The sequence below is a fragment of the Sphaerodactylus townsendi genome, linkage group LG12, assembly GCF_021028975.2.
Source record: "Sphaerodactylus townsendi isolate TG3544 linkage group LG12, MPM_Stown_v2.3, whole genome shotgun sequence".
Classification (NCBI taxonomy): Eukaryota; Metazoa; Chordata; class Lepidosauria; order Squamata; family Sphaerodactylidae; genus Sphaerodactylus; species Sphaerodactylus townsendi.
The window spans coordinates 42610439-42624974 of record NC_059436.1 but is presented as its reverse complement, the minus strand read 5'-3'; the positions used below and the strand labels follow the sequence as shown (position 1 = coordinate 42624974).

General features: G+C 45.5%; 1 protein-coding gene across 1 annotated transcript in view; it reads left to right on the top strand.

The window, feature by feature from the left end:
* Positions 1-10683, top strand: part of ASTN2 (astrotactin 2) — a 271729-nt gene extending 261046 nt beyond the window's left edge. Inside the window, exons 11-12 of the mRNA XM_048513440.1 lie at positions 123-306; positions 9778-10683. Coding sequence (XP_048369397.1) covers positions 123-306; positions 9778-10015 — 422 coding nt within the window. The 3' untranslated portion in view covers positions 10016-10683. The remainder of the gene's footprint in view (positions 1-122; positions 307-9777) is intronic.
* Positions 10684-14536: the final 3853 nt, after the last annotated feature.

Here is a 14536-nt window from a genome sequence, read left to right as displayed (position 1 = left end):
GTCTGCTTGTACCTCTAGGACTGTCTTAATGTGGGGGGCAGTCCTTACCTTAGTTGTTGCCTATCTCCAAATATACACCACTCCCTTAACACACTTCCTCTTCATCTCTGCTTGCTTTTCAGAGATTGCCGATAAGATCTACAATTTGTACAATGGCTACACCAGTGGGAAGGAGCAGCAGACAGCCTACAACACGCTGATGGAGGTGTCGGCATCAATGCTTTTCCGCGTCCAGCACCATTACAATTCCCACTATGAGAAGTTTGGGGACTTTGTGTGGCGCAGTGAGGATGAACTCGGCCCCAGGTAATTTCCTTCTGGCCAGCTTTCACTTTTGATCACCTTGCAGCCTGCTGGGTCTTCCTTGGATTCTCACTACTGATTTGGGTGGAACTTAATATCAAGTAAATTGTGCAATTGCCATACATGTTGAGTCAAGGATGGGCCTTGGGTAGATCTTGAGGCCTTCAGTCCCATCCTATTTCCCCTCATTGGAAGCATCTATTATTTCAGCTCAACTAAAATCCTAAATCCAGTGCTTTGTAGAACGTCCTCCTTTCTGGTGCTGACATCCCTAATAAGAAAACCCTTCTTTTAGGCTGAGTTTTGAGTTATCCTTAGTAATGTTCCCCATAAAGCATATTATGATAAAAATGTGAGCAAGAATAATGATTTTATAATGTAGACATGATATAAACTTCCAAGGTCAAATTAAATATTGGGCAAAAAATGAAGGATGACGGTTAAAATGTGCAATGGTTGTTACAGAAGGTAAAAATGTACTATGCTTATTAACAACAACAACAACAGTCTTTATTGGCACACAAAAACAAAAAAAATCTGCAACAATGCTTATTATATTTTGAACTAGTCTCAAGATTGAAAAAGGACATTCACACAGCTTGAGGTGCAACAAGAGGATTGACAGGATTTGAAAATCTGATAATGCAGCAAAACCCAACATTTATTAGGATGAATTTTTAAAGTATTTCTTCAGTTTGACACAGAGACAAAAAAAGGTGAAACATGTCTGATTAGATGGATGCAAAATTTTGAGGAAGAGATATCTCTTTCACAGTGGGAATTCCTATGGACGAAAGGAGTAGGCGTAGGAGGTTAAGAGCTCGTGTATCTAATCTGGAGGAACCGGGTTTGATTCCCAGCTCTGCCGCCTGAGCTGTGGAGGCTTATCTGGGGAATTCAGATTAGCCTGTACGCTCCCACACACGCCACCTGGGTGACCTTGGGCTAGTCACAGCTTCTCGGAGCTCTCTCAGCCCCACTTACCCAACTCAGTCTGAGCCACAGAGATCCACAGTGACCACAGTGACCCACAATGATCCACCATGACCCAGGGTGTTTGTTGTGAGGGGGGAAGGGCAAGGAGATTGTAATCCCCTTTGAATCTCCTGCAGGAGAGAAAGGGGGGATATAAATCCAAACTCTTCTTCTTCTTCTTTAACTGGTTGTTGTGGGTTTTCTGGGCTGTGTGGCCATGGTCTGGTAACATTGTTCCTAACATTTTGCCTGCATCTGTGGCTGGCATCTTCAGAGGTGTATCACAGAGAAAACCCACAACAACCAGTTGAATACGGCCATGAAAGCCTTTGACAATAGAAAGACTTAATAACGTTTACAGTGAGCCAAACACTCAGGGGAAAATTGGTACAAGATGTTTTACTGATGGCACATTGCACCAGAGGATACCGTATTGAGAAAAGAGATCAGAATTATAAAAAGAAATGTTGGAAATGTAAAGAGGTGGATGGCCTTTTATCATATGTGGTTGACTTGCAAACAACAACAAAAAAAATGGACAAATTTGGTGAAATCCCAAAAGTGTTAAAATCAAATCTGTTATGAATGCTAAGACGATGCTACTAGGTACCATGCCCAATAGTATTCCAAAAGTCTTGTGAGAATTATTTAGATGTATGATAATGGCGGCCAGAGTTAAGTTTTGGAATGAAATGGAAAGCTGAAGACTATCCATGGCAGGAAGTGAGTGCAGTTAGGATGTTGTCTCTACTTCCAGTCATTCAACATGCCCCTTTCCCCCTCAGCAAGTAGGTGTCAATAAATGATGATTAATACCCAGATTGTCTCAAAGCAACCATTCACAACTCTCTGGGGGTATAAATTCAAGAGAGTCTCCTACAGAATTGTAATTTCTTCAGTGGCTCATGAGACTTCCCCTATTGAAGCTGTTGTTTCTCTGTCTCCTCCCAATTTCCTTTATTATGAGCACTAAATGCAAATTCTGAATTTGAAGCTTTGCTCCCCCCCAACCCAGATAACCAACTGTACTCTTGGCCCAGGAGGGAATTCCTCAAACCTCCCTTTCTGCTCAGAGGGCGTTGGAGGTATTTTACTTCCTTACTTCCTTACTTCCTACTTTTTTTTGTAATCTCACCCTTCCTCAAGATGCTCAAGGCAGCACACAGATCTTCCCTCCTCCGTTTTCTCATCAGAACAACTTTGTGAGAGAGGTTAAGCTGAGAGGGTTCATTTTCTTGGGTCACCCAGTGTGTTTCATGACACAAAAGGGATCAAGGAAGAGAACAGTTGGATTTTGTCAGTGGGCCAAATGTGGCACGCCATTGCATATTGGGGAAATATTGCAGGACTACTCCCCACACATCAAAGTGGTCATCTGAGGCACTGTTTGCAGGGCAGTGGAAGAGGGCCTATCTGTTATCTAGGACACAAGTGGGGACCAAAGATCCAGTCTCTGTGATGTGTCCTACAAGGGGTGACCACTTGCTTTGCTCACAGAAGATCCACAGTTCAGTCTCTGATATTTCCAGCTGGAAATATAGGAAAGCTGGGAAAGTCCTCTCTCCGCCTGAACTGGTACCACCAGTCTGCATAGACAAGGCTAAGCTCCCAATGAGTTGACTTAATGTAAGGCTGCCTCCTTGGTTGACTTTTTATCCAGAATTTTCATCGTTGAGTAGTCCTCCTTCCCCATTTTCTCTTACCATCTGGCTTCAGCAAGTGAGCCAAACTGCACTACCAGAAACTGCCAAGGCCATTGGTCTGGGCAAGATGAGTCCCTTTTCCAAAAGAGGTGTGGTCAGGGCCACCTGCTGCCCTCTTCCCACCACTAGAGGAGGACTTCTGGTGGCTCATCCTTTCCTGCTGTATTACGTCTCATATACCCCAGGGCACTTCCCAAAAAGGTTTCAGCCTTCTTCCTGGTCGAATCCCCACTTGAAATTTGCATGCAGATCCAAACCTGTTCATTGTGAAACTGTGTCCCCTTCATCGGAGTTTCTCCCCACTGCAGCGAGCACACAGCAGATACACCCGGTTGCAGAACTTTTAGCAATCACCACTACCAGGCGAGCTCACTTCACCGGTCTCCCCTGATTGGCTGGTGTGCCTTGATGGGGCGGGACCTTTTCCCACTGCGGAAACGTACATTGTAGGGGAGTGATAAAAAAACCCAGCGTGTAAAAGTTTAACGTTTAACTGTGCAAACAGTTCATCTTTACCTGTGTAAACCATTAACGCTTCAAAGTTACACATTTGACTGTTTAACATGTGCGTCCCCTTCCGCTGGCCGATCGCAAAAGCGGAAACGAAACCAAAGGCTGCGTGTGCATCGCAGTGCTGATTGGTTGCCTGAATTCCACGTCACACTCCAGGGCGGGAAATGAGTCAGGGTTTCAACCCTCATCCCTCCCCTCGGATCAGCTCTGAACCGTGTTAATGGGGTCTATGCCACTTGCAACCAGGTCCTTCCGGAACACAGATTAACGGGGAGAACGAGTGCCAGAAACGGAATCTGCCACGCAAGCAATGGGGACGTCATCCCTCAAACTTTGTTAGTTTGTGTTCTGAATCCTGGCTAAGACAGTAGTGGGGATTCGACCCCTGTAAGCCAAGTTCTATTTGCCAACATGGTGTCTAATCTGGAGGACTGGGTTTGATACTCCACTCCTCCACATGAGCTTATCTAGTGAACTGCATTTGTTTCCCTGCTTCTACACCTGAGGCCTGCTGGGTGACCTCAGGCCAGTCAAGTTCCTCAGAACTCTCTCAGCCCCACCTACCTCACCAGGTGTCTGTTGTGGGGACAAGAAGGGAAGGCGATTGTAAGCTTCTTTGAGACTCCTTTTGGTTGAGAAAAGCAGGATTTAAATCCAAAATCTTCTTCTTCTTGCCTGCTTCATTTTGCCAAGAAGTTCCCGAGGTCTTGGAGAAAGGAAAAGCCAGCAAGTCAGCGCAAACTTTTCCAGGGGATGCTTTTGAAATCAGGTTTTAATTGACAGGCTGTTGGCATTCTCAGGGAGTCGTTTATTTCCCGTCCCTTGAAATGTTTATCAGAGCATCCACCAACCAGCAGTAAACGTTCACATTGTAAAACTCAGTGACAAGAAGGGAGGCTGTTGCATCTGCACAATAAACATATCACATTCAAAGGCCTCCGGAGGCCAGTTCAGGGAGACGTTGCAGGTTGCGGCAAACAGCTGTTTGCAAGAGGACACGGAGCCTATCAGCTGTCTCCAGCAGAAGGTTACCATTAAGAAGACGGGAACAGGCTGAGCTTTGAGGTGGCTTTGCTTGCGAGTATGCCATCTCTGCACCTCCTTCAGTATCAACTCAATCAGATTTCTTTGGCCACAAACATACAAGTGAGAAACAAGTGAGAAACCCCTTCTACTCATTCCCCCTGTAGCAAACAAACTGAATCTCTACGTTAGAAAATATCTTTATGTTAGAAAAGATGTCATATGGGACAATTCAATCCTGCTCCACAGCAGGGACTCACTGGGAAGATTTTCTCTGTCACGGGCTATTTCCTTTTGTATGACACAGTGCTGTTACGTCAGGGGTAGGGAACCTGCGGCTCTCCAGATGTTCAGGAACTACAATTCCCATCAGCCTCTGTCAGCATGGCCAATTGGCCATGCTGGTAGGGGCTGATGGGAATTGTAGTTCCTGAACATCTGGAGAGCCGCAGGTTCCCTACCCCTGTGTTAAGTAAACAGCAAGGGCTGGTCAGTGACCTAGGGCAAATTGGTTATGATGGAATCCTTAAATCTGCCACAGGAACACCACCGCCATTTTGAAATGACACAGCATGGCGGAGGGGCTCTTATTTTCCTCACACATGAGAGTCAGTTTGGTGCAGTGGTTAAGAGCAGTGGACTGTAATCTGGAGAACCAGGTTTGATTTGGCACTTTTCTACATGAGCAGCAGACTAGTCTGGAGAAGTGGGTTTGTTTCCCCATTCCTACATTCCTGCTGGGTGACCCTGGGCTAGTCACAATTCTTGGGAACTCTTTCAGCCCCACCTACCTCACAAGGTACTTGTGGGGAGAGGAAGGAAAGGAGTTTTTAAGCTGCTTTAAGACTCCTTACAGTTGGCAAAATCAGGGTATAAATCCAAAGGCCTCTTCTTCTTCAAGTGTTGAAACAGCCACAGGAAGTGTATGGCCATTTTGGCATGTGAAAAGCCATGGGGGTGGGAATAAGAGCACCTCAAACTATTCTCTTTGACAGCATTTAAAGATCACTTTAATGCTGGTTGATGGAATTCAGCTGACCCTTGCTTTCTCAGTTAAGAACCTTTATGATCGGAGAAGCAAGTTAATACAATTGTTAAAAATGTCTTTCTTCCCACGCAGCCTAGTCCAAAATATGGCCCCTTATCTTAATACAGTTGGTCTGGCCACCTGGACCCATGCCACAGTAGCACTGAGACAAGACTACCGCAGTGCACTGTACATTGGTCTCCTGTCAAAACCAATTTGAAAACTCCAACTGTTCCAGAATGTCCTAGCTTGGCTATTATTGGGAGCTAGATGGAGCATGCATGTGACTCCCATCCTGCACTTCAGTTGCTGGCTCAGTTGAAGATATGGAACTCCTTCATGGCCCCAAGCCCTTGAATCTGCAAGGCCCATGTGCTGCTCAACAGTGTCTTTTGCAGGAACCAGCCTCGAAATAGGCAAAATCAACAACTGCTCATAGAAGTTACCATCTCCATCATGGCCTCTGCTTTGTGGAACGGCCTGCCTGTGGAGGTCACGAAGGCTCCCAGTCTCCTGGCTTTCTGCAAACTATGCAAAGCTGATTCATTCAAGAGGGTTTTTCTATGCAGACAATAGACATGCACTGTACTAAACAATTATTATTATTATTATTATTATTATTATTATTATTATTATTATTATTAATAATAATAATAATAATAATAATAATAATAATAATAATAATAATAATAATAATAATAATAATAATAATGTTGTTGTAGATTTCACAGCTGCCAGATCTTTAGCTGGTTGTTGGCCTTCATTACAATTCGAGCCTCACCCAGAGGCCTAGGAAGTTGTAATGTATCGGCGTAGTATTGGTGCGGATCCTTGCAGGACTGCCTTCTGAATTTGACAGATGTTAATTTCTTGTTTCAAGTGCTGCCCTAGTGTTTTTGGGATGGCGTCCAGCATGCCGATTACCACTGGGATTATTATTATTATTATTATTATTATTATTATTATTATTATTATTATTATTATTATTATTATTATTATTATTATTATTATTATTATTTTACATTTATAACCTGCCCTCCCCCTAAGGGCTTAGGGCGGTGAACAATAGAAGGAAACAAAATTGTAAGCATAATGACAATATAAACAAATAAAACAATTTCAGCATATATACAATAAAGCCAATAACCATAAAACAACTGATATCATCAGATATCCCTCCCCCCCTGCATCCACGGGAGACCAGGTGACTTGGGTGTGGTGGACTCAGCTAGGCTGGCCAAACTCCTGGCGGAACAGGTCCAAGACAGCCCTGCGGAAACTCTGCAAGTCCCGCAGGGCCCTGATCTCTTTCGGGAGCCTGTTCCACCAGGAAGGGGCCAGGGCTGTAAAAGCCCAGGCCCTTGTAGAGGCCAGCCTAATCACTTTCGGGCCAGGGATCACCAATAGGTCCTCCTCCGAGGAGCGGAGAAGCCTAGCAGGGCAGTATTAACAAAGCAATTCACAAAGATGCTTAGAAAAAGCAGTGGTGGCGAACCTTTGGCACTCCAGATGTTATGGACTACAATTCCCATCAGCCCCTGCCAGCACGGCCAATTGGCCATGATGGCAGGGGCTGATGGGAATTGTAGTCCATAACATCTGGAGTGCCAAAGGTTCGCCGCCACGGGGCTATGGTGTATACTAATGTGTACGGGTTGTTGGAACTAGGCTTCTGTGATGTAATGTTGTGTCATTTAAAGTGCCATTTTGATACTTAACGTTCTGCTTCAGTTCTGTTTTTAGAGTTCTGGTGGGTTCTGCAATCCTAATGCTATTACATTATTGATCAAGTGTCCCGTTAGGGGGATTGGTTTGACTTGTTTTGTGTCATCGAGTGAGAAAGGTGGACTATAAACGACATAAATACATGCAAAGAATGCTCCCCAGCCGTTATTATCAAAAGAAGGCAGTGCAGCCGCCACCTTTTATGAACAAAATTTCTTTTGGGTTGAACCGCATCTTCCTTGAAAAGGGGCTGCCAGCTGTCAGGGGGAGCGGAGCGAGAGCAGAGATGACCCTCAGCAGCAGGAAGTGGATTCAGGTTTATGGTGTGAGAACTGCCACATCGGCCTCCCTTTCTGACCCTGCCCTTGAATGACATAAGAAACTGAACATCTTTTTTTTATTGGGCAGGTTGGAAAGGGGTGGAAGGCTGGGTCAGATTTCCTTCTCTAGTCTTTGAAAAGGTGGCCCCAGCAGGCCGCAAGGAATGCTTTGGAAGGGGACCCTGGGTCTGATTTATGACCCTAAATGGGCCATTCAAGCCATCCTCTTGCAATTTATCACTGTGCTCGCTCTGCAGAGATGGCTGCTCCCACTTCCTCTTTCTCCCCTTCTGCTCATCCTCCTTAAAGAGAAGATCAGCCAAAGATAAGTCCAACCTTTAGACGTTACTTCATTAACCTTCCTCTGCACAAGTGAGTCACACCAGGAGCTTGGCCGCAGATCTTCCCAGTAATCCGTCTTTGGTTTGTCATACAGGAGGCCCCCAAAGGTCCCCATTTCCCCTTTTCAAACTTGTCCTCCCCTTTAGAGTCCCTCTCAAACGTAGCTGCTTCTGCTACTTCCAGTGGCCCACCCGGCCAATTCCCATAAGCCACACCCTTGGATATTCTCAGGGGCCAAAATGTGGCCAGAGAGACTAACTGATCCAAGGGGCTGGGCATTTGTGTGTGTCATAATTCCATCCTTCTTGCGGTTATGCTAAAAACTGCATGGACAGCATCGCTGAAGGGACACGTCTCTCTGCAAGGAGCAGAGTATGGCTTTCAATGTGAACTTCTGTTAGTCTGAGAAGGAGGGACTAAGATTTTTGATGAAGACAGGCAACGAGGTTAGCATTTGGGGTTTGTATTCTGCTTAATGGAGACCCGAAAAGTGAAGGACACATAACAATCTTTGGCTCATGCTCCTCTTTCTCCACTCCCTTTTTTTGCCTCCTTTTACTGATGTGTGTGGCACTCGGCCTCGGATTCACTCCCCTCAGGGATGCTTATGTGTGCACACAACCACATAAGATAAATTAGAAAACAACCCCTCTCTCCCCTGCCCTCCCTATCTTGACAATGCTGGGCTTAGAAACTCCACAAAGCTCCCCTAATCAATAAACTTCCTGTTCAGAATTGGCTGACAATTCTGTTCCCAACATGTCATTAGCTTGAATTTACATTCCTGTGTATTACAATGGGGCTTTTCCTGAGGCACCAGAGGGAGAAGTGAATGAGTAGCCACTGGTCTTTGAGCTGCCATACAACTGAACAATAATAAACTTCTCTCTTTACTTATCTTTGGCCCCTTCCGCACATGCGAAATAATGTGTTTTCAAACCACTTTCACAACTGTTTGCAAGTGGATTTTGCCATTTCGCACAGCTTCGAAGAGCACTGAAAGCAGTTTGAAAGTGCATTATTCTGCATGTGCGGAATTTTCGGTTGTCTCCAAAGCACTTATCTCCCTCCTACACACAGACACCTACAGCCTCTTTTGCACTGTATTTTGCTTCATCTATCAGGATGATGTCTGTCCTGATGGCATGGCAAGTTCGCAGAGTGTAAAATGCCAACCCAATTTTGTTTCAATGGCTCCACAGCTCAGCTGATGCTTTACATGGAGTAAGCCACAGGTGTTCCCAGTTCACTGGAAATGTCTTGCAACAAGGCTGAGAAAGATCCTTGGCTGAAGCCTCCAAAAAACCACTATTGGTTAGAGTAAAGACCAGTGAGCTCAGTGGTTCAGAGTTATGACTTGGTGTAAGGCAGCTGTAGTTGCAAAGCTGTTGCAGCCTGATCTACTTGGTTTCCAGCTGATCTTTTTTGTTGTTGTTGCTATGGGGGGTGCTGACACCAAGTGAATGGTGGTTGGTTTCCCAGTTGTCACCAAGCACCCCCAAAACCTTGAGGAATTGGAAGAGGGGGTTTGTCCTTGGATTTTGAGTCTGAACTGAAGAAGGTTTTGGGGAAGCCATAAAAGCAGCCTGAATAGGTCAATCTTGACAAGGCTTGGAAACTGAGCAGGGTTGGCCATAGTTAGTCCTTGGATGGGAGACTGCCAAGGAAGGCAATGGCAGATGTCCTCTGCTCATCTCTTCCATTGAAAACCCCATGTTCCTGGGGTTACTACGTGTCACCATGGTACACAGTGACAATTACGAAAGGGTAGTGACAAGCAACATTGACAATTTTTTAAAAAAAGATTGCTTTCTGCAAGGTCTAAGCGTGGTCTTTTCCTTTTCAGGAAAGCTCACCTCATCCTGAGGAGGCTAGAAAAGGTCAGCAGCCATTGCTCAACCTTGCTCCGCAGCGCCTACATCCAGAGCCGTACCGACACCGTGCCCTACTTGTTCTGCCGCAGCGAAGAGGTCCGGCCGCCTGGCATGGTCTGGTACAGCATCCTCAAGGACACCAAAATCATGTGCGAGGAAAAGATGGTCTCCTTGCTGCGCAACACGTACGGCGAGTCAAAGGGGCGATGAGAGAAGGCGACTGGCCTAGCACACATGAAAGACTAGACAGGCGCACGGACTCTGCGGAGTCGGGAACTTGTAGCATCCTGGAATTTGGGGAAAGAAGACCACATGGGACTTCAAAACGTGGACAGCAGCAAATTGCAAGATTGGCAAGATGTGTTCTCTCTCTTTTTTTTGTCAAATCCCTTTTTTTAAACGGAAGTACATAATTTTACTCCATTTAAAAAAGCCTCTCCCTTTTATTAAGTTTTTCCCCTTATGAAATCTCTAGCCTACATGCCCAGAGGCCAGGATGAAGAGGGACGGCGGAAACCGAACAGTGGGAAGGGGGAGGGGACATGGTAGCGAAGGGGATCCATAGCTCTAATGACGAGATTGGGATAGAGCTATGGACCCATATGGAGGCCTTACCCACAACGGGGTCTCTGATGAGTTGTGTGTGGTAAGTGAGGAGCCAGGAGAAACTACAATGTAGAGGAGGCACCATCCGGAAAGTAAAAGTGACGCCGTTTAAGAACCAGGCAGGTGCAAAAGACTTTGCTGGCGAACTTTTTAAAATAATCATTTAGAACGAGTGAAAATGCTCCAGGTTTACAGAACTGCTGCTTGGGCAGCCATCTTTAGCAGGGTCCTGACAAGTTTATCTGTGCATTAAAACATTCATATTACTTCCACCTGTTTGGCTTTTTTTTCAACTTCTGCTCTTTTTTTTTATTTTAGGTGCATGCTTTCTGTTTTCTCTCTTGGTAAAAGAAAGACATTCTGGGAGCGCTCCCCCAGGTAGGGGTTAATGGATTTTGTTCAAATCAATGTGTCTCATTTTTTTTTTTTGTAAAAGGCTTTGAAGCCTTTTCACAAATGTGCTTTGTCATTATTCTTACGGATTTAAGGAAAGCCAGCAGAATTATTCTGACATTGCAGACTGGGGAGGAGGAGCCCAGGCTGGCTGAGAATAGCTGTGTAAGATCACTAAGTGAGCTGTTGGCAGAAATGAGCCACACTGTGGATCTAAGCTCTTTTTTTTTGGGGGGGGGGGGTGGCTCAACTTCAGGACAGTCTAAACTTGACAATATCCCCGTGGCTACCATGGGGCTGCCACTGCAGAAGTGCCAACCTCCACGGGGGTTCCACCCAATGAAGCCAATTTGGGGTGGGTTTACCTGATGTTGAACAAACAGACCGCTCTGTATCCTTGGCTATCTTAAAGTTTCAAAGCTGAAGAGCCGATATACGTATCATTTGAAATCAGATAATCTGTATCTATGTCTGGTATTTATATATCTTTGAAATTGCTGTGAATATATATCACTAGCAGGATACCCGTGCTTCACTACGCATACATCACAGCCTCTCTATGAATTTCGGGGTGACATTCAGCATACTTCTTTACAGCCTGCTTGTGAACTTTGGGGTGACATGCAGCACATTTCCTCACAGCCTGTCTGTGGACTGACGGGTTGGTTTTCGCATATTTTGCAACAGCTTCCTGTAGTTGTCTTTTTCTAATGCAATGTGTAAATTGCTTTCTGCATTTAATTCCTCTTCTCCCTTTAGCGGTTTCAGCAGAAGGAACAGGTTCGTATGCATAAGAGGAGGGCGGTGTTAGAATGCAGTTGGTGCACCATTGGATCAAGCATGCTTGTTGTTTGGTGAGCATTAGCAAAACTTGTCGATGCGACAAATGGAGTTAGAGCTTCAAAGTGCCCTTCATTAAAATGTCCTGTGAAACGAAATTATATATCAGTGATGGCGAACCTTTTTGAGACCGAGTGCCCAAATTGCAACCCAAACCCCACTTATTTATCGCAAAGTGCAAACCTGGCAATTTAACCTGAATGCTGAGGTTTTAGTTTTGAAAAAACTGGTTGGCTCCCTCTTCCTCCACCTCACCCACTCGAGCAAGGGCCAGCCTGCTCTAGCCTCCAGCAAGTCCTGCGTGCACCACTCTGTGCCTCTCTAGCATCTCTGCCCCCCCCCCCCCTCAGGCAGCAGCCACCCGGAGCACAGGCACCAGGACCGCCAGCTGAGTCCTCCCTGCTCACCGCTGTGTGCGCATGTTGTGCTCAGTGGCCCAGGTCAGTCTAGATGTGTGTGTGGGGGGGTGTGTGATTTTCCATCCCCCACATGATGAACTCTGTGTGTACATGCCCACAGAGAAGGCTCTGAGTGCCACCTCTGGCACCCATGCCATAGGGTCGCCATCACTGCTATATATATAAATGCAAAATACCACTCACTGACTGACTGACTGACTGATCAAAAGAACTCAAAAACCATTGAAAGTACCATGTTGAAGGACATGAAACTTGTGGTGTTTAACTGTCACCCTTAGAATGTTCGTGCAGATCGCCACAGTTGAACAGTAAATATCTAATAAGTCGAGTGGAAGTGAATATTTTGGAAAATCCTTTCTTAGCGAGCACCTGAAGCCCTAATGAACCAGTGTGCCAAATTTCAACTTTGTAGTTTCGGTGGTTTTTGAGTTCTTTTGATGAGTCAGTCAGTCAGTCAGTGAGTAGTATTTCGCGTTTATTGATATAGATTTAAGGGACAAATTATTGCAAGAGAATTAGCTTAGCATGCAGAGTAGTTATAATTCTGGTAGCTCTCCAGACCTCACCTGGATTTTGGCTACCTTATCAGGATTGGGGTGCTGGGAAGGAAAGAGTCAACCTTTGGGCCTATTGGAAATTCTACACACACACACCAGAACTGTTTTAAGTCTTGGCAAAAGGAGGGTATGTGTGTGTGAAGCACTAGACAGATATCCATCTGTTTTCCCCGCTGGGGTTTTCAGCAGTCCAGGTGAAGGTGTGTTCAATTGAGCAAACAACCTGAGATGGAGAGGTTAAACTGTTTCTCCTCCAGCACCACTGCTCTGATCTGTAGCCCATTTTGTTAAGGGCCAAGTTACACATTTGCAGTTCCAGAACTCCACTTGACCTTTGGCCCTACAGTTTGACATCCGGCAGGGGAACAAAGGAAGACCGAGGGCAGGGGGAGCTGGGTGTAATCCAGTTATCAAAGCCTAGTATCAGTTGTGGATGAGAAAGGGATTAACCCACACTGAAGACAGAATCTGAAGGCTGAGGGAAAACAGTTTGTCCAACACATCATTTTTTGAAATGCATTTTTTTTCATTTTCCAATCTGTATTTCAGAGGGTTATTTCACACTTGAGTTACTTCTCACACTTGACATCCAGCAGCATGTGGAAAGGGACAGAAAATGTTTTTTTTTTTTTAGAAAAACCCAAAGGGGTAAGGAAGGGGAGGTCAGAAGATGAGGAAAGGCAAAAAGATGGTAACCAGAAGGTCTGTCTCATCGCAGCGTGGAAATGCTGGAAGAACACCCTCATAAAGAAATTAAGAAAGCAGTTTTTGTGGTTGTGGTGCCACTCCAAGGGAGGCCCTGCATTTGCTGAATGTCCACATTGGCTAAATTTCACCCTTGTTTCACTCAAGCAGTCCATGTTTTCACCCACATGTGTTGTATGGATACAGGGAACCACAGTTTCCTGTAGCTCCCTGTGACTCCTGCTGTATTGACTAGCGTCTGAGTTAGCTCAGACTCAAACCTTCATTCAGCCATGCAGCTTACTAGATGGCAGTTATGCTCACCAGTCATGCTTTCTCAGCTTAACTTCTCTCCCAGGGTTATTGAGCAGGTAAAATGGGGGGGGGGGGGCATCTTATATACTGTCCCCAGTTCCTGGATGAAGTGTGGGATAAGAATCAGAAGAGGCAGAGAAAATGAAAACATCATACTCCAGACATATTAGTCCAGTACAGGAATAGACCAGTGGTGGGATTCAAATAATTTAACAATTGGTTGTTTACAAGCACCATTTGAACAACCGGTTCTGCCGAAGTGGTGCAAACCTGCTGAATCCCACCACTGGAATAGACCAGTGGTGGCGAACCTTTGGCACTCCAGATGTTATGGACTACAATTCCCATCAGCCCCTGCCAGCATGGCCAATTGTAGTCCATAACATCTGGAGTGCCAAAGGTTCGCCACCACGGGAATAGACCCACCGCCTAGCTGCAGAGTTGCAAGCAGGGTCCAATAGAGGAAACAGTTCAGAGGACATGAAAATTTGCCCTGCTGGCACTATACCAGAATTGCCAGCCCACTGGCAGCGCTTAGAGATCTGAAATCACAACCAATCTCCAGACCTCAAGAGTTCAGGTCCCCTGGAGAAAAGGACAGCTTCAGCAGCTGGTACTTATGGCATTATATCCCATTGAGGGTGCTATACACCTTCCTTCCTCCCAATCTCCAATAATTTCCTAATTTGGAGTTAGTAAACCTATGCACCTCCAGCGCCTCCGATTGACACGGTTTGCAATTACTGGTAAAAAAAGGGGTGGGTTGGCTTGTGCCCCTTAACCCAATTGTCAAATGGTTTGGATAAGGAGTTTAAGGAACACACAGATGGAGGGAGAGACGTCCCCAGAAACTATGTCTCCCTGCCTTGCTCAAGGCCGAACAGGATGAGTCTTAACCTTCCTGATCAAAGCTGGAG